Here is a 19,848-nt window from a genome sequence, read left to right on the forward strand (position 1 = left end):
CAGGACCACCAACCCCGAGGCGTAGGGCGAGGCCGAAGCCTGGGACTTTTCTTAGCCCAGGTGAGAAGCGGGGGAGTGGGGTGGGGAAGGCGGTGGGCGGGGCCGGACAACTCAGGAACGCGGAGTATCCTATCGCTCGCCACCCGGCCAATCGCGCGGGCCGGGGGCGTGGCCAGGCCCGAGGGGGCGTGGCCATGCCGCGCGGAGCGTCGGGGGTGCTCCGGGGCTGGGCGCTGACGTGAGCTCGGCGCACCTGCGTTGGGCAGGTAAGGAGGGCTGGTGGTGGGACCGGGAGAGGGACCCACAGTCTCCAGTTGCGCACTGCGGAGCGACCCTGAGCCGGGCCGTCGAGGGGCGCGTTGACGACAGGTGATCTTAGCTGTGGGAAAGGTGGGGACGCCGACTTCGGGAAGCCGACCTGGAGGGAGGGCGACACCTCCGCGGACGCGGAAGGGCTGGGTGCCGGCTAGGTGAAGATGGGAGCGTGGCTTTAGGACATCGGTTTGGTGATAGCCTACCCGGGCTCGGGTGCTGGTCGACTTCCAGGTAGCCCCGCCGTGCTGGGCCCCTCCGGACCTCCCACTAAGCCGACTGGCTTTCCTTCCCACTGAAGCCCCATGCGCCCCCCGCCCCCGCTTCCGTCGATTGGAGCGGAGGCATCCCCCACTCCGCTCCGCTCTTCTCTCCCCCCACTCCCCCTGCCTTAAGCAACTTTGCCCCTGGCTCGGGTGGGAACTTCCCAGTTCCTCCGGCGTGTTCCTGGTCCTGCGTGTTTTGAGAAAATAGTAGTAGGGGGCGGGGTGTGTGTGTGTGGGGGGGGGCGATCTGGAGCTTTGGTTGGTTTTCTTTCCCCGGAATTTATTTAGCACTCAGGCCTTTCTGCTCTGGGCCTGGGAGACACCCATGGATTTCTAAGTAGCCGAGCTAGGTGTTGGGGAGGGTGGCGCCAGGCGTGGCTGCTCCGGGGGTGAGGCCCTCTTTGCCTGAAGGGGCTGGAGGCGTTGTGGAAAGAGGGAGAAAGTCTCTCCCAGGCTCCATTGGGAAGGAGGCCTGGGGTGCCACTCTTTGCTTTGTGGTAAGGGTCACCAGGCCCTTCCTCTGTGGTTGTCTTGGTAGATGTCAAGAGTGGAAGCCAGGGAAGGGAGAGAAGAAAGGCACTGAAACGGGGATTGGTGCAGTTTAATGTGTATGTAATAATAATGCATGACAGCTCTCCAACACCTTCCAAGTAAGGTGCACCAGGGAATAAGGGTGTGGAGTTATAGCTGGAGGCTCAGAATTTACCCCTGAACAGGACCAAACCTAATGGAGGGAAGCCTGGAAACAGATGGCCATTTCAGTTCCCTTCAGGAGGGTGGGAAGGAAAAGAAATGAGACTGCCTCTAAGACTTGTCTGCAGAAAATGGCAGCTATGTTTAGGAGCAAAACCATCAACAACTATATCCTGGCTTTGAGGTAGTAGTGGGCCCTGGAAACTGGCTCAAGCAGAAGCTGTGAAAGTAAGTGGTGATGGGTTTTTATGAAGGACTGCTTCCTCGAACTGGGGTGTGATACAGGAAAGTTTCCTGGGGAGGCTTATTGGGTCCCTGATCTTTGTTCGAAGTAAGGGTAAGAGACCTGTGGTATCCTTGTCCCTTGTATGGTTAAGACCTGTTAGAGACACAGGTGTTGAACTTCCCAGTGATGGCTGCTGGAATTCCAGCTGATTTCAACTAGACTAAAGCTGAGGTGCTTTTGAGAGTGGGGTTCATGTATTCAGTAGGTCTTCCAAAGGCAGGGAGGAGTCTATGTTGATTTTGGTTTGTTCTCAGTATAAAAGAACCTGGAGAGATTCGGAAGTCAAGACTCCAGTGGCAGGGTTTGGTATAGTGCATTCTGTTTGGGGATTGTTGGATCTGAGCCCCGGATACTGCACTTAACTTTTCAGTGATTTAGTTAATCTGTCTGTGAAATGAGGATATCAATTCTAGGATCGTGAGGATGAAATTAGACATGTCTAATACACAGGAAACTGAAGAGGCCTATACAGATAAGAGGACTGTTGATAAATGTGATTTGAAAAAATCAGTTGAAACATATCACTGGAGGAGAATGTGAATGATTTGTACAAGTGTATAGGAAAAGAAAAGATGCCCATAGTCCTGTTCCCAGCTAACCATTACAAATACACTGCATTGGTACCTTGCTTTTCATGACTCTGGGAGCTTGCACACCAACAACAATTTATGACATAGACTGGAGGTATGAGATCGTACTGCAGTCCTGCTCCTTGGAGTCATGTTGTAAATCTCCTAATCTAACAGAAATCCTTCTGATGCTCAATAATAACTGCTGAATATTGCAGCCTGTGGATATGATTGAATGAACCATTCTTCTCTCATTTTAGTTTTCTTTTTCATTTTTCCCTCTGCTTGTAAGAATTCTCATTTTCAGATGGCATTTCCAGGGCGATCTTGGCAATTAGGGAGGTAAGGGACTGAGGAGGAAAGGCTGGCACTGAATCCCCTGAGGCTGAGGTGGGTTGTTCATGTGTGAGGCCACTCAGAACACTGAGAACTCTAGATTTTAGTCACTGATCTCTCTGAGTGGATGCCCCTCCTTCTTCCTCAGTAGATTCAGCTCCTTGAAGTGGCCTGGTTGTCACCATGGGTCAGTCCACGATCAGTCAAGAGGTGGCTTCCATGTGACTGACAGAGGTATAGCATTTAGCTGGTACTCTAATAGAAATTCTCCCAATTCTACTAGGTTGATTGACTTCCAATTTCTCCATTATCTTTTTCCTTTGGTGGCCCATTTCCCTTTTAGGGCTCAGGCTAGGGAAGAGAAGACTTGCCCCAGGGAGAATATACACTTTTTTTTTTTAATAAAGTGTAGATATACCATAGCTTCACGTGCTGTCCTACAAACCACCCCACATCAAGGCCAAGAAACTGGGCACTTGAACACAGCATGCAAAGCCTGTTCACTGAGCTGAGCTGTGTTCCCAGGGGGAAGGTTTCGGTTGCAGGACTCAGTAATTGGGTCAGAAGGCTCAGGTGTGAGCTGGACCTACCTTGCTCTTAAAGTGCCAGAGACTAATTTATATTTCAGTCTTTTGTATCTGCTGGGAATGTGGTTGATGAGGGAAGAAATGTTGGGAGTCATTCACAAGTCCTGGTCATCTTGGGCTGACTTAACTGGTTTTGGTTTCAGTACTGGATAGGAAGGTAACTTATTCTCAGGCCATTGTAGGCTTCTTGTTCCAAAGTACATTTTCTCCAGAAGGGATATTTGTCGTCTTTTTCAAGAAGGGAAATCTAATGAAAACACTGAGCTTTGTTGTTTAGTAGCTATCACAGTGTTTGGTACACAGTAACTGGAGAAAAGTATATTTGTTGAATGACTTATTTTTCCAAGCATCCATTTCTCATGTTAAAAGAAAAAGAAAATACCAAAAATCCAAATACAATATCCTAGACAACTATTTCTTGAGAGTGATCTTTCCTTTTTCCTTTAGGTAACTGATCTGGGCAGGTGTTTGTTTTCTGCTGAGTGCCAGCTGCTGTCGAATGTTATCTGCTATGCCATGTATTTTTATGAGAATCAATTGCAGACTTTACCCAGGCTGGCGCCTGTAACCAATCAGTTCATGCCAGCATCTGGGGAGATAAACAGAAGTAAGAGAGGAGGCTGGCCTTGCTGGGTACAGCTTGTCTTATGGCTGCTTTTAGTTTGCTAAGGTTGGGGACTGTGAGATTTGATTATTGTAGGGCTTCTTAGTTTTATCAGACTCAGTTGCAAAAGAAGTATTTGCAAAGCCTTGGTCTTTAGAGTCCCCCAAATCTTCACATACTGGAAACCTTACCTCTGCCCCTTTTGGTATAGAAGGTAAGAGAAAGAAAGGAAAGCTGATTTGGCCCAGTTCTTTAGATCCCGGTGGACTGTCTGCCTGCTCACTCATGTAAGTGAGGACTTTGGAACCCAGCACTAGCCCCTTACTTCCTTCTCTTAGTTAGGATGGTGTCACTTCTTATTGAAATACTCTGGCTTGTTTATAAAGAGCTTAGCCTTCAGCCCATCTTCCTGTTTCCATAACTTTTTCTTCCCTCTTCTGAGGTAAGCTTGAAAAGAGCAGTTACTTCTCTTTTCCAAAGCCCTAGAGGAAGGACTGTTCCCTGGGGATGACATCACCTTTTTTCGGCTTCTGGATTGTAAGTAGAAGAAATGCGATCTACTTGCCTGATAAGTCTGATTTGGCTAGAACATGGAAGTATATAAATGGCTTTGGTATAAGAATCAAAAGAACCTTTTAACCTCTTTTTTTCCCCCCTACTTGGCATAGTTTATTCCCATATTTAGTTTCTTTGCTGTAATCTAATGAAACTGTAGCCCCAGCATAAGGGAATGATAGCTGGGAAAAGTTCCCGGTGACTGGCCTAAACCTCCTGTCCTCCCCTTATTTTTCTCCCCCTCCTCCCAGTCCTCCAGATCATGGCCCTTCATCCTCGAAGAGTCCGGCTGAAGCCCTGGCTGGTGGCCCAGGTGGATAGTGGCCTCTACCCTGGGCTCATCTGGCTACACAGAGACTCCAAACGCTTTCAGATTCCCTGGAAACATGCTACCCGACATAGCCCCCAACAAGAGGAAGAAAACACCATTTTTAAGGTAAAGGACTTTCTTAGTTCTTTCTCCAAGTTCTCTTAGACCTTTCTGGATTTGTTTGTTTTCTTGCTTTGCTGTTGTTGAGCCAGTCCTGGGGTTTGAACTCAGGGCCTGGGGAGCTGTCCCTGAACTTTTTGCTCGAGACTAATATTCTGTCACTTGAGCCACAGCTTCACTTCTGGCTTTGTGGTGGTGAATTTGAGATAAGTCTCACGGACTTTCCTGCATGGGCTGGCTTGAAACCATGATCCTCAGATGTTGGCTTCTGGAGTAGTTAGAATTATGGGTATGAGGTACCAGCACCCAAAACCTGGCTACTTTTTTCTTTTTCTTTTTTTGTTTTTAGCATGGAGAGTACTCTAAATACAAAAGCTCTGATGAAGCGGAATGTATATGATGGTGCCCAAACTCTTAACAGGCATAGTAATTTCTCATTGGGATACACACACACACACACACACACACACACACACACACACACACACACTTATTTTTAACCCTTTATTCTTTCCCATTGGTTAATGATACTCAGTTTATGTCTCACAGGAATCAAGGTGAGTTTAACTAATCTATTAGTGTTTATTAGTGGTTCCAAATGACCAAAGGTCAGTGGTTGACTCTTCATTCACTCGGGTTCTTGACACTAAGAGAAGTGCTTAGGCTTAGGGATGGCTGTCCAGACCATGGCAGAATTACCAGGGTTTAACATGCTCCTAATAGAGGTTATCAGCAAGTTATTCCTGGGCTTGAGCTCAGGGCCTGAGCACTGTTCGTGGACTTTCTCAAGGCTAGAGCTCTACCACTTGAGCCTCAGCATCACTTTTGGCTTTTTTCTATGTATGTGGTACCAAGTGCTAGGCAAGCACTCTCCCACTGGGCCAAACTCCCGGGCCCAAGTTATTCTTTTGATATGAAAATATTTTCCCTATTTATATTCTCTGCTTAAAAATTTAATATGATTTGATTACAAATTTTTAGTTTTAATTTTTTCTTTCTCTTCCCCCTTCCCCTTATTCAGTACTGAAGATTGAACCCAGGACACTTACCACGTAGCTACAACTTCAGTTTTGTTTTTTTTATTATTGTAATTAATAGAAGGGTTACATTATATTTGCCAGATTGCAGTTTCAATCTTAATTATGTTTTCTTAGTTAAAAAGTAGCTCAGATATGATAATCATTTTACTGAAGCAAATATTTGATCACATAAGCATCTTACAAAATTTATGTGACACCAAAGCTTGACTTCAGACAGAAGTAGGTGGGTAGGTAGTAGTCGTGGGAAAAGGCTTAATATAATTCCATGGACCACATTTTCACACCACACCGTCTTCCCCCTGCTGCCTCCTCCTCATCCTAGGAGTAGCTTAGTTTCTGCAGCCCAAGACATAGAGAAGTTATCTAGAAGACAAAAATGTAAGCTTGTCCTGACTATGAGTCTGTCAAAACTGATACTCTAGCTTTTTGCTGAGATTGGATCAATACAGGGCTGAAAAAGAGATGGTTTCAGAGCTCAAGGGGAAAGCCATCCTAGCAGTGGTCCCCCAGTGATTGTTACGTCAGGTTAAAGAGGCAAGGCAGACAGAACATTGGTTTGAGGTTACTTAGAAGGGATGTAAATGAGCACTCTTAATTTAGTTATAAATAATGAAAAATGTTAAGGACAACACCTGAAAACCAGCACCAGTGATTGTGGTTGGTGTTGTGAGGGGAACCGACATGCTCTGGTTCAGGCTGCCTCACTGTGGCCTGAAACTGAAATTGATAGATTTTAACTGAGATTTGGTCTGAACCTGGGTTTCCTGTTGAAGCCTTTGTCCGTGGGGAAAAGGCTAGATCCTGAAAGCCCTACACCTGAAGGTGTCGTGTATGCTTGACATGGGGAAAGCTTTGTATCAGTATATCTGTATGCACAATGCTAAGGGAGGAACAGGCAAGTCAGGAGCAGAGGAAGGATGCTTTTACACATCCCAGACTTGAATGAAACATTAGCAAGATATACAAGTGAGACATTAGCATGGAATGGGTGCTGTGTTCATGATCTCATTTCATTCTCTCCATGCTGCTTTCATGTATGAGCAAAGCTGACTCTTAGTGTGGCTGAGTAACTTGCTCAAGTTACACAGCCAATAAACAGTGGAATCAAGGCTGGAACTCATGTCACTCTCCCCCACCCCCCTCAACTTTCTGCTTTAATACTGCCCCTTTTGACTCTGACTAGGAGTTGGAATATCTACCTTGAACTTCTGTAACCATCATCCACTTGTGTGGTCTTGAGCAAGGCATATACCTCCTCTGGGCTTCAGTGTCCTCTGTAGAAAATTGAAGATGAAATGAACCTTGCCTGCCTGTTAGGATTTTTAGGAGAATATAATGAAATAAAGTATGGAAAGGGATTTGTAAAGTGTCATAAAAATACAGGGCTCATCTCTATTTTAGGAAGAGAAGTAAGGACCTACACAGTGAACATAATCTCACTGAAGCTGGAGTCGGGATGAGTTTGGACAAGTCATGTTTATGATTCCGTTTGCCATATGATATCTTGTAGGCTAGCCTTTCTTGATTCTGAAGTTACACTCATAAAAGGCTGTGGCCCTCTGCTGCATTAGCCTTGTGTTCCTAATGCCATTTGAATGGTCTTGGTGTTGTGTGGAAAGCCAGAGCTGGACTGTGGCTGGCTTCGTCTGGCTGATCCCTATGGAGGGTCAGGACTGTAGTGGAAACATACTTCTGCCAAAATCTGCACATTCCCAATCAGGCTGGGTGGGGCCAGGGTGAGCATAAACATAAGGACCTAACAAACAGAAGAGACAATGAGGGAGCAGCAGCCAAGTACACCAGGTACTGTAGATGTGCCTCCCAGACATTAGGGACTGGTGAAGTTAAAATCTCCTATTAGTGTTGCATGGAATGGAGCAGCAGTTGGGTCTTCTAGTGCTTTCTAAGCCACCCAAGCCAGTGCAGCTTTGTTAAAAGCTCTTCTTCATTCCATACCAGAACCCAAATCTGGGAAGGCTGTAAGAGGAAGTGGGCCTGAAGATGAGGAGAAAGAAGTTGAGAAGGAGTTAAGAGTTAGAGGGGGGACGTTTAGAGTAACTGTGGAAAAAATCTTCCTCACAATTGTGGGGCTTTGTAGGTGACCGAGGGAGATCACAGATCTCAAAGGATGCTGCAGAAGAATTCATTTGCAGCTTGAGAAAGAAGTCTGTGGTCAGAATCAAAGGCAGGGAGATGTTGGCAGAATGCCCTGTTGGCTTGAAAGAGTTTAGTATGTGCTTCCTGCCATGAGTTCTCTCTAATGACAGCTCCTTTTTCTACTTTAGAGGAGATCATACTTTTGAAGAAAGTTTAGGGACCAGCGTATATTAGCAGCCAGGGAAATAGACCTTTTGTGAGTAGAAACATAAATGCATATTGGACATGGAAATGGGCTGAATTTCTACTCCTTGCTATAATCCTGAGAAACATACTCTATAGAATGAGCAGCTTAGGTTTTCGTTTTCTTTACTGGAGAGACTATCTTACTCCTCTTTTCTGGGGATAACACTGTGAATTCCCATATTTGGAAACCAAGAGGAGCCAAAGAAGATTTAATCCATGCCAGTGGCCACTTGTGTGGCTACGGCATGAAATTTCCGAGTGATATAGAAAACATAGGAGTTCGTGCTAGGATGTAGCTCAGTGGCAAAGTGCTTGCCTAGCAAGTGCGACATCCTGGGTTGGATCCCCAGGACCAAAATAGAAAAGACAAAAAACAAAACAAACAAAAAAACCCTAAACAAAGAAAACATAGGAGCTCAAAAAAGAAGGAAAGGTTCTGGGTATAGGTTTTTTGTTTGTTTTTAAATTATTTAACTTAGGGCTTCAGCCACAAAACTATGGTGTGCATCCTGTTTTAAAGGCACTTGGGTTTTGCAATTCTGTATATATCTGAAAAGACGGAAGAATAGACCCTGCTCTTCACATCATCTTCCATTCTCTTTCCATATTTATTCTTTAAGAAACTGCTAAAAAGATAAAGGGAAGCAAGGTGCCAGTGGCTCAGGACTGTAATTAATCCTGGCTATTCAGGAGGCTGAGATCTGTGGCTGTTGGTTTTCAAAGCCAGCTAGCCAGGGCAAGAAAGGCCCAGAGACTTTTATCTCTAATAATCTACCTTCAGAGCTAGAAGAGGGGCTGTGGCTCAAGTGGTAGAGCACTAACTAGTTTTGAGCAAAAGAAGCTCAAGGGACAGCACCCAGGTCCTGAGTTCAAGATCCAGGAAAGGTATAGGTGAGCATACACACACACTCACACTCATACTCATATATGCACACTTGCATGTACACAGGTTGCCCGAAGTCCTGGTATCTAGAATTATGAACATTTCAGCACATATTTTGCCAGACCTTTCTTTATTTTCAACTCTTCATTGTTATCTGGACAGGTTTTGAGAAAGGACTCATTCAAGAGACTGTATTTGCACAGAGCTTCATTTCCCTTTGGCCTTGCTTTGTCTGGTTCTAGGGGCAATATTGCCTGCTGCAAAGTCTGTAAGTGAAAAGGTCAAGAATATGAGTTATATTTATAGATGTGTGTGTGTGTGTGTGTGTGTGTGTATGAGAATGGTAAGCACACATTTTGCTGTAAACATACACCTTGCTGTAATTCTGGACAATGGTAAGCACTCACTTCCATTTCTGGTTTCTCAGGCCTGGGCTGTGGAGACAGGAAAGTACCAGGAAGGGGTGGATGATCCTGACCCAGCGAAATGGAAGGCCCAGCTCCGCTGTGCTCTCAACAAGAGCAGGGAATTCAACTTGATGTATGATGGCACCAAGGAGGTGCCGATGAACCCGGTGAAGATATACCAAGTGTGTGACATCCCTCAGCCCCAGAGTTCGATCATTAACCCAGGTGAGGCCTAGATACCTGGGAGAAGTGGTATCATGCCAGATTCTAGGCTGGACTCTTCAAATGGATTGAAAAGCAGTTTAGTTTTAAAAGTTTAGGTGGTAAAAGTAGAAAGCCATTCCTTAAGAACTCAGAGGAGAAGTTGTTATAAACTCAGCAAAAATCTTCATGTTCATTGAGAGGAATGATTACTACCAAGGATTCTTACAGATGGAGAAAGTAAAGAGAATCTAGAATTCTACTGTAAAAATAACCTCTCGTGGAACTTGAGAAGCCAGCCAGGGAGGGAGAGGAGTGGAAAGGTGGGGGTGGGGTGGGGAAGATGGTTGTAGCAGGTTTTAGAACTTAGTATGTTTTGAGTTTTAAATCTGGATATTATAACTTGACTTTTGTGAGACTTGATTAAAGTTGTTGGGTTTCTTGAACCTGAGTTTCTTCAACTCCATTCTGTCTCTTCTGTACGAATCAGTTGGTATGACAGGTAAAAGCTGCTAGTTTTTTTTATTTTTATTTTTATGAGTGATTGTTTAATTTGTAGGGAGAATACCACCTTATCCTCCTATTTACTCAAGGTGTAATAAGTAATAGGAGCCAGATAATTTAGATATGTAGTTCAAGTAAGTCCAGTGAGGCCTAACCATGAGAAATGGGATCTTTACCTTACATTAAATTCATTAAGGTGAGAAGTTGATATACCTGAGTCCTTACAAGAGGTACTAAGGTTCAGGAAGCTAATGTGTAGCTGTGTCAATCTGCAGACATTTCTAAGAGAAAGGAGTTGCGACCTGTAGTTTCTGAGTAGAGGAAGCAAAGACAGCTGCATTAGGACTGTGTAGGAGGAGTTGGAACTAGGAGTTTAATACACCTTTGGTTCTCACTCTTTCTAGCTAGGACCTGCGGGTGCAATACTGATCTTGAGGATGCTGTGTGCTAGCAATCTTTAGCTTGTGGTGAGTCAGCTGCAGTGTGACTTGAACTGCTTGATTGACTTGAATTGCTTGATTGTGGGCTTGTGTGTCTTGGGTAGGATCCACAGGGTCTGCTCCTTGGGACGAGAAAGATAATGATGTGGATGATGAAGATGAGGAAGATGAGCTCGATCAGTCACAGCACCATGTTCCCATCCAGGACACCTTTCCCTTTCTGAACATCAATGGTAAGTGGGGTTGTAGGTGGGACAGAAGGATAAGGAGGGTGTTAGGAGTTTTATTCTCTGAATGTTGATCCATTGTCCATAACTGCCTTCAGAGCAGTGATTGGGCCCTGGGTTCAGAGTGCTGGGCTGTTTGTTAGTAAGCAGGACTGACAAGCAAGAGAACTGTGCTGGCTCATTGATTCCACTGTGGGGAGCTTTAAGGTTCCAGGGACTATTTAATCCAAAGAAGGAAAAATGAAAGTTTAATTCTTAGTTTTACACATCAACATACTAATGGTTATAAATTTTCTCAAGTTTCTTTTAGAACAAGCACAGATGTAAGTTTCATGTTGTAGGCAAATTCTTCTAGTATTTCTGTTGGAATAAATTCTGTATTCTGCCTTTTTCCCCTTCCTCCTCCTCCTCTTCCTCCTTCTCCTCCTCCTCCTTATCTTTCTCCTCCTCCTCTTTTTCCTCTTCCTTTTCTTTTGGTGCCAGTCTTGGAACTTGAACTCAGGGTCTGGGCAGTGTCCCTGAGCACTTTTTGCTCCAGATGAGTGCTCTACCACTTGAGCCACAGCTCCACTTCCAGCTTTTTGGTGATTAAATGGAAATAAAAGTCTCAGACTTTTCTGCTGACTTAGCTTTGAACCTTGATCCTCAGATCTCAGCCTCCTGAGTAATGAGGATTACAGGTTTGAGCTACCCAGTGCCTGGCTGTATTACTTTCTTAATGACGATCATTCCACTTAAGCTATAATATGGAACATTTGAATTTCTCTGGCTATTTATTCTAGGTTATGCTAGGATTTATTTGCCAGAAACTTCCTTTTATGGACTTGCAAATAAATCAAGGAAGATAGCTTGAGGGATTGGGAGTTACTATGTGACTGTAGGCATGGAGTCTCCTAGGGTACTTTCTGAGGACACAAAACACAACTGTAGAATTGTCCTTGTACTGCATCTTCACTCCATCTTTTCACTGAAGTGCTCCTTGTCAAATAATTTGCATTTAGTTCTGTAGATTTTTGAGGTATTTTTAGTACTGTCTGGATTCTGTGGGTCAAATGGAAGAACTTTTTCTACCTTGAAACTTGGTATTATCAAGATACTCTCTTTAGAAGTTTGGGGTAACCTACTTCCTGAAGGTGAAATAATGATACTTACTGTCTGTCCATTTTTTTTTTTTTTTTTGGTGGGTCATGGGGCTTGAACTCAGCCTGGGTGCTATCCCTGAGCTTTTCAGCTCAAGACTGCCACCCTACCTTTGAGCCAAGCCCCACTTCCCGTTTTCTAGAGGCTAGTTGGAGATAAGAGTCTCAGGTCCTTTTGTGCCAGAGCTGGCTTTGAACTTTGATCCTCAGATCTCAGCATCCTGAGTAGCTAGGATTACAGGGATGAGACACTGCTCCTGGCCCATTTAGTCTAGGTAAAGGAAAATTTTGTGAATTTTTTTTCCCTAGGCAAATCTGGCCACATGCCACATTCCCACGTAGTGAAGATTTTTGTTTTTGGCAGTCCTGGAGCTTGAACTCAGGGCCTGAGCATTGTTATTGGGATTTCTCAAGGCTAGTGCTCTGCCACTAGAACCATAGCACCATTTCCAGCCTTTTTTGTGTATGTATTACAGAGCAATCGAACCCAGGGCTTTGTGCATACTAGGCAGGCACTCTACCATTAGGCCACCCTCCTGGCCAACACTTAGTGAAGTTTTAGGAATTAGATATATGGAAATCTTTTCCCCTGACTCATTCTGCTATTCTCACTTCTTAAAAGGTTACAACCTTGGGCTGGGTTATAGGTTAAGTTGTAAAGTGCCTGCCTAACAAATTTAAGTCTCTGATTTCAACCCTCAGTACCACCATACCAAAAGGAAAACAAATTGAGAATCTTGATTTCCTAGTTTTGTTTATATTTTATGAAAACTAATACTGTACTTTTTTTTTTTTTGCCAGTCCTGGGCCTTGATCTCAGGGTCTGAGCACTATCCTTGGGCATTCTCAAGGCTAATGCTCTACCACTTGAGCCATAGCACCACTTCTGGCTTTTTTCTATGTATGTGGTATCGAGGAATCGAACCTGGGTCTTTGTGCATGCTAGACAAGCACTCAACCACTAGGCCAAACTCCCAGCCCTGTATGTTCTTATGTTTGTGGCTGCCTTGGATCATTATTGGAAAATTTTATATTACATAAGATATAACTAGATACCCGGATTTAGCCACATTAGAAGGCCTCAACTCAAATGTTAACCTCTGTGATTTTAACGTGACTGAGTCAGAGAAAGCAGTATTTGGAAGAATAAACTCGAAGGAGAGAGCTGTGGATTTTAGAATGAACAAACTTTGACAGTAACAGGGAAGTAGGATTGGGTTTTCACTCTCTAAAAAACTTTAATTGGATACTTTTGAATGGTCTAAAACTTATAATTGTAAAAGAAGAAAGGTTTTCTTGCTGACTTGCTCTTGGGTCTTCTAGTTTTTTCTCTGGTGGAGACAATCTTGTGGGTTCTTGAGTATCCTTCCAGAAATTTTATGCTTATTAAAGTGTATTTGTTTCTCTTCATAACATTCCTAAACATTAATACTTACTTAAATCTAAGCAATTCACTTGAGTTCACTTTATGGAAGGCAGCCACCTTCTGTTAAGTTGATAGGACCATCTCATGTCCTTTCTAATTTAATTCCAGAAGAAATAGTCTTTAGGTGAATGTTTAGCCAAACAAAGAAAAGTTCTTAGAACTTAGAAATAAAATGATTAGAAGTCAGGCTCGTATTTCGTATGAGTTATAGGAAGTATTGATGGGCTGGACGATCAAATTAAGTCACAGATTAGTAGTGTTTGATCCTTGTCTGCAGACCTTGTTAGTTTCTACAAGGCTCAAGCCAGGTACATGGGTGGTCTCCCTGACTGTTCATCCACATCCTTCTATTCTAGGTTCTCCCATGGCACCAGCCAGTGTGGGCAACTGCAGTGTGGGTAACTGCAGTGTAGGCAACTGTAGCCCTGAAGCAGTGTGGCCCAAAACAGAGCCGCTGGAGATGGAAGTACCCCAGGCACCTATTCAGCCCTTTCATAGCTCCCCAGAGCTGTGGATTAGCTCTCTTCCAAGTAAGTGAGCCCTAGGAATCAAATTCAAGGCCTCTTGTTTGTTAGTTAATCACTGTACCTCTGAGCTATATCCTCCACCTCTCTTGTCTCCTCTTTGTTATGTAAAGAATAGGTATTTATTCCACAGGTACTCTTGTGTCTCCTTAGGAGTTATTCAGTGAATCACCAAGGAAGTAAAGAAACTGGTCTGTACTTACTTGTCCATATGCTGATTGATTAGAGCTCCGGATTACTCACCATTAGTCTGACTAGGGAATTTAGTGACAAGACAAGTTATGATATAGGGAGGTTCATGACCCTGGTCAAGGAGACTCTTGAATTTGAAGGCCTTGAGGAGCTCTTTCTGAACGTGGTACATTTTATTTTAAGCCACTCTTGGGGCTTGAACACAGGGCCTAGGTGCTGTTCCTGAGCTATTTTGCTCAAGTCTAGCATTCTATCCATTGAAACACAGCTCTACCTCTGGCTTTTCTGGTAGCTAATTGGAGATAAGAGACTCACCAACTTTTTCTGCTTGGCTGGCTTTAAACCATGATCCTCAGATCTCAGCCCCTGGAGTAGCTAGGATTACAAGTATGAGCCATTGGCATCCAACAGTGAGTTTATCTTGAAGAATTGATATCACTGCCCTGTTTTCTCTTTTTGTATTATATGTGGCCAGGTTCTGAGTACAGGAGTCTTTCCCAAGAGGCTTAATGGCTTTGAAAGACCTAATGGGTTTAATGGAGACTTGTTGGGTGAAAATTTACTTTGCTGAGTTAAAGGGGTGATTTTCAGAAAGATGGCCTGTTATTTCTTTTTATTCTTCTAGCTTTTTAAAAAAAGGACCCAAAATTGAGACACACTGGATCTTCAAGATTTCAATTTCCTCTAATGGCCTATTTTTGAAGGGATATCACAGTACTTTACTTAGTGAAATTCTAGGACCTTAGCATATGGTGATTGAAGGGAGAGAGTTCGTTATCTTAAGTCCTTTGCTTCAAGGCAGCCTTTTTTGTAACTATTGGAGGGTTTTGTCTCTTTTTGTTGCAGGAATAATTATGGCCATTCATTCATTTATTTTATTTATTTATTTAACTAAATTTATTTAGTTATTTATTTATTTATTGAATTTGAACTGGGTGCTATCCCTGAAGCTTTTTGGCTAAAAACTAGTATTCTACTACACTAAAGCCACAGCTCTACTTCTGGCTTTTTTCGGTCATTAACTGGAGATAAAAGCCTCATGGATTTTTCTCCCCATCTTTGAGCCGTGATACTAAGATCTCAGGCTGCTAGGTAGCTAGGATTAGAGTATGAGCCTGTGCTACCTGGCTCAGCCATGGCTTTTCTGAATGTTGACTGAAACATGACTTGATCTTAATGGACTTGTATGAGCCTTAGGGACAGGGAGGCAGACACATGGGAGCCAGGATTCACTGTTGTCTCTCACCTTGCAGTGACTGACCTGGACATCAAGTTTCAGTACCGTGGGAAGGAATATGGGCAGACCATGACCGTAAGCAACCCCCAAGGCTGCCGGCTATTCTATGGGGACCTGGGTCCTATGCCTGACCAGGAAGAGCTTTTTGGTCCTGTCAGCCTTGAGCAGGTCAAATTCCCAGGTCCAGAGCATATTACCAATGAAAAGCAGAAGCTCTTCACTAGCAAGCTACTAGATGTCATGGACAGAGGACTGATCCTGGAGGTCAGTGGCCATGCCATTTATGCCATCAGGCTGTGCCAGTGCAAAGTATACTGGTCTGGGCCATGTGCCCCATCACTTGTTGCTCCCAACCTGATTGAGAGACAAAAGAAGGTCAAGCTGTTTTGCCTGGAAACCTTTTTGAGCGGTGAGTTTCTCCCCCCCACCCCCGCCTCCACCTTTTTTTTTTTTCCCAGAATGTTGATGACGGTATCATCCCCTGGGTGTTTATATCTTGCATGTTTCCCCTCATCCTCCATCTTTTCTTGGCCCAGCAAAGATCTTAACCAAAAAGTTTCTTTTGGAAGGGGTCAAGCCCTGGAAGGGGTCAAGCCCTAGCAGAATTTGGTAGCAGGAGAGGGAGGCAGTCTTGCCATTACGTGTGCATGTGCGTGCGTGTGTGTGTGTGTGTATGTGTGTGTGTATGTGTATACTGAGGGCTTGATGCTTGTTTGGCTTGCTTAGCAGGAGCTCTACCCTGTGAGCCATACCTCCAGCACAGCTTTTTGATGGTGATTTTGGAGCTTTTTTTTGCCCTTGAACCTCAATTCTCCAGATCTCCACCTCTTGAGTAGTTAGGATTATAGGCATAAGCCACCAGTACCCAATGTCAACGTAACTGTTTTATTATGCTCAGCAAAATCCATACTTTTTTTCTTCCCCTCAAAATATTTGAATGATGAAGTGAAGCAGATAATTTTAGAAAGAAAACTGAGATGTGCATTTCACAATGTAATTTGAATCCCAAGCCTAGATCAATCATATCCAGTAGAACCCTGGGAAATAATGGAAAATTTGTATATTACTGCTGTCCAGTATGATAACTGCTAGCCATACATTGCGACTGAGTATGTAAGTATGACCACTGTGACACAGGAGCTGTTTAATTTTAATTAATTTGAAATTAATAGTCACATGTGGCTAGTGACCACTATTGGGCATCATGAAAGATAGTATTTGCAGAATGGATATAGATATGGTTGATCCAGTGTACCAAGCTTGCTGTTTTACCCTCTGCAGAGCTCATTGCCCACCAGAAAGGACAGATAGAGAAGCAGCCACCATTTGAGATCTACTTATGCTTTGGGGAAGAATGGCCAGATGGAAAGCCTCTGGAAAGGAAACTCATCTTGGTTCAGGTAAGGAGTTAAGCTTGTATCAGGTTTTTTTGCTAATGCTTCAGCTCCTATCTTGGGCAATGTTCTGATTTAGCATTTATTTGCTTGTATGTATTCTTATCCCATCAGAAGAGGTATCAGACAAGGCCTTATACAGAGGATCAAGCTGAAAAATACCAGATTCTTAAAATAAGTGCCAGCTTTACTAGAGACCTTATCCTTCCATTCTCTCACTAACACTGAAGCTTTGCTGAAACCTTTGGAAATGGGAGTTTTTCTAAGAAGCTTTTTTTGGAGGGTGGCAGTTTTCCTGTGGCTCACATCTGTAATCCTAGCTCCTAAGGAAGCTAAGATCTGAGGACTGAGGTTTGATGCCAGCCTGGGCAAGAATGTGAGACTCTTATCTCTACTAAAACAGTGGAAATGGAGCTGTGGATCAAGTGGTAGAGTGCTGGACTTGAGGTAAAAGACTAAGAGAAAGCTCCCATATGCTGAGTTCAAGTCCCAGGACCAACAAGTGCACGTGTACACAGCCTTGGGGCAGTCCCTGAAATTTTGTACTTAAGGACTCTACCACTGAACCACAGGTCCACTTCTGGCTTTTTTAGTATTAACTAGAAATAAGTTCCTGCTATGGTGGCTTTGACTCAATTCTCAGAGCTCAGCCCCCTAAGCAGTTAGGCTTACAGGCGTGAGCCACCAGTGGTACTGCTTTTACCTTAATGTGGAAAGGTTTGGAGGTTGCCTCAGAGTTGTACAATGAGGCAGGCAATAGATGACATTTGGTTTAAAAGTATTGCTAGGTAAGCCATCATTTAGGCATATAGTATGACACTACATCTAGACTCCTCACTTGAGTCAACTTCTAAAATGAACATTGATGGGATAATTTGGAGGGATCAAGATGTACATTGTTAACTAGATATTAGTATGAATGACTCTCCCAGGATCTGCTTGGTTTTCTAAAGTTTTTGCTCTCCTGCTTTGTAAAACAACCAACCCCAAAACCCCCCACCTTTTCTGCTGGAAGACCTGGTTCAGGAGGCATAGCTCCAGCTGTAACCAAGCGTTCCTCATTCAGTACTTGTGTGCTCTGTGCCTGAACAGGTCATTCCGGTGGTGGCTCGGATGATCTATGAGATGTTCTCTGGTGATTTCACACGGTCCTTTGACAGTGGCAGTGTCCGCCTGCAGATCTCGACTCCAGATATCAAAGATAACATCGTCACTCAACTCAAGCAGCTGTACCGCATTCTCCAAACCCAGGAAAGCTGGCAACCCATGCAACCCACCCCCAGCATGCAACTCCCCCCTGCCCTGCCTGCTCAGTAATCACAAATGCCATCTTCCTCTCTCCTCCTCTTTTTTTTTTTTTTACAATATTGTACAGATATTTTTTATTTTTCAGATTTAACCAGCTTTTAAATCTCTTTCCTCTTACATTGTTAGAAGTTTGTGACTATCCGAACACACCTAGCTTTTACGAGTTGATTTAATTTATGAAAAATCACCTGTCAATTTCTTTTTTCTTTTTATAGCTTTTAATGGTAGTATGACATAGTAGAAGGAGATTTGATCTGGGAGTTTGGACATTAGGGTTCTAGCTGCAGCTTTGCTTCTTGTACAGGTCATTTAACTTGTGGGCTTCAAACTTCTTACTTGTAAATAAAGAAGATGCCCGCAAATGCATCCAGCCTTTAAACTCTGACTAGAATACTTCATTATATTTGTACAGGCAACACTGCCCAGAACAGGATCTTTCTGAGTTGTTATTATACCACATTTTTTCTTGCTGTCTTCAAAGTTCCCTCAAGCACTGATTTGTCCAGGATTGAGCTCTGTTTGACCTGTTCTGCTAGTATAGTATGCTGGCTCCCTGACGGGGGAGAGAGGCACTGACTGGTTGCTTAGTAACCAAGCTTTATATCTAAATAGAAATGGGAGCCAAAGTCTGAAAGTCACCTGACCTGTGGAGTAAAAACTCATAAATCAAGTCTTTAAAGGGAAGCTGGTGACATAGAAAGCTTAAGAGCTTCTGTGAAAGAATGGATTGCCGGGCATATACCTTGTCATTGTTCACCTTGTATATGACAGACACATGACTCACTGGTACACTTCAGAGGGCTTTTTTTTTTTTTTTGCCACTCCTAGGGCTTGAACTCAGGGCCTGGGCACTGTCCTTGGATACTTTTTGCTTAAGACTATGCCCTGCCACTTGAGTCACAGTGCCATTTCTAGCTTTTTCTGTATATGTGTTATAGAGGAATCGAACCCAGGGCTTTTTGCATGCTAGGAAAACACTCTACCACTAGGCCAAACTCCAGGCCCAATAGGATCTCTTTTTCTTGTTTCCTTTTCTGAGGAACACTTGTGAAGGAATTGGGCATCAAAATATACTGACTACAAAACTACAAAAACCAAAAAGGACTTTTTTTTTTTTTTTTTTTTTGCCAGTCCTTGGGCTTTCTTAAGGCTAGAGTTCTACTATTTGAGCCACAGCAACACTTACAGCTTTTTCTATGTATGTGGTACCAAGGAATCCATCACAAGTCTTCATGCATGCTATAGCCCAAACTCCTGGCCCCAAAGGACAGTTCTTGTTTGTAGACTCTTTTGGGGGTTGGGTAGGATGGGACTGTTGACATAGGGTCTTACTCTGTAACCCAGGCTCCCCTCAAAAGTGATTCTCCTGCCTCTGCTCCCCAAGTGTTAAGCTTAGGTACTGCAGTGCTTAGCTGCTTGGAATCTGCATGCCACTTGGATCTCTGTAGCTGAGATAAATGAAGCATTGGGTGTGTTAGGAAATGTAGGGTGAAGAAGGGTTGGGCAGTGTACTTCTGGAGAAGGCTCATTTGGCACAAACCTGCTCATCTCCTTTGCTAGAGGAGGTATTTGGGTGTGAACCATGAAGGTAAAAGTGGGGTAGAACACTGAAGCTGTCTAAAACTGCCACAAACTGTCTTTTATCTAGTTACCAGTGCTGAGCCCTTGACCCTTCTCTTTAAGATGATATTATACATACTTAAACTCCAAGACCTAAATGGAAAATTGAACCTCTAGCGGTAGCCCCAATCCTCTTGAATACTGGTGTCTGCTTGTGGGAGGTCATTATCAGTTGAGCTACAGATCCACTTCTGGCTTTTTGGTGGTTAACTAGAGATAAAAGTCTCATGGACTTGTGGGGATCCTCAGATCTCAGCCTCCTGAGTAGCTAAGCTAGGACCATAGGTATGAGCTACTGATGCCCAGCCTGGCTTTTATGTGCTCC

General features: G+C 43.7%; 1 protein-coding gene across 1 annotated transcript; it reads left to right on the forward strand.

Moving 5' to 3' along the window:
- The first annotated feature begins 300 nt into the window (after nucleotides 1-300).
- On the forward strand, nucleotides 301-18,282 carry Irf6 (interferon regulatory factor 6). The gene is made up of 8 exons (XM_090341270.1): nucleotides 301-369; nucleotides 4,460-4,644; nucleotides 9,332-9,536; nucleotides 10,561-10,689; nucleotides 13,605-13,778; nucleotides 15,218-15,610; nucleotides 16,483-16,601; nucleotides 17,688-18,282. Exons 2-8 carry the CDS (start codon nucleotides 4,471-4,473, stop codon nucleotides 17,910-17,912), a joined length of 1,419 nt encoding a protein of 472 aa, XP_090197396.1. The 5' UTR covers nucleotides 301-369; nucleotides 4,460-4,470; the 3' UTR covers nucleotides 17,913-18,282.
- Nucleotides 18,283-19,848: the final 1,566 nt, after the last annotated feature.

Source organism: Megascapheus bottae, chromosome 10 (assembly GCF_031878675.1).
Source record: "Megascapheus bottae isolate mThoBot1 chromosome 10, mThoBot2.hap1, whole genome shotgun sequence".
Taxonomy (NCBI): domain Eukaryota; kingdom Metazoa; phylum Chordata; class Mammalia; order Rodentia; family Geomyidae; genus Megascapheus; species Megascapheus bottae.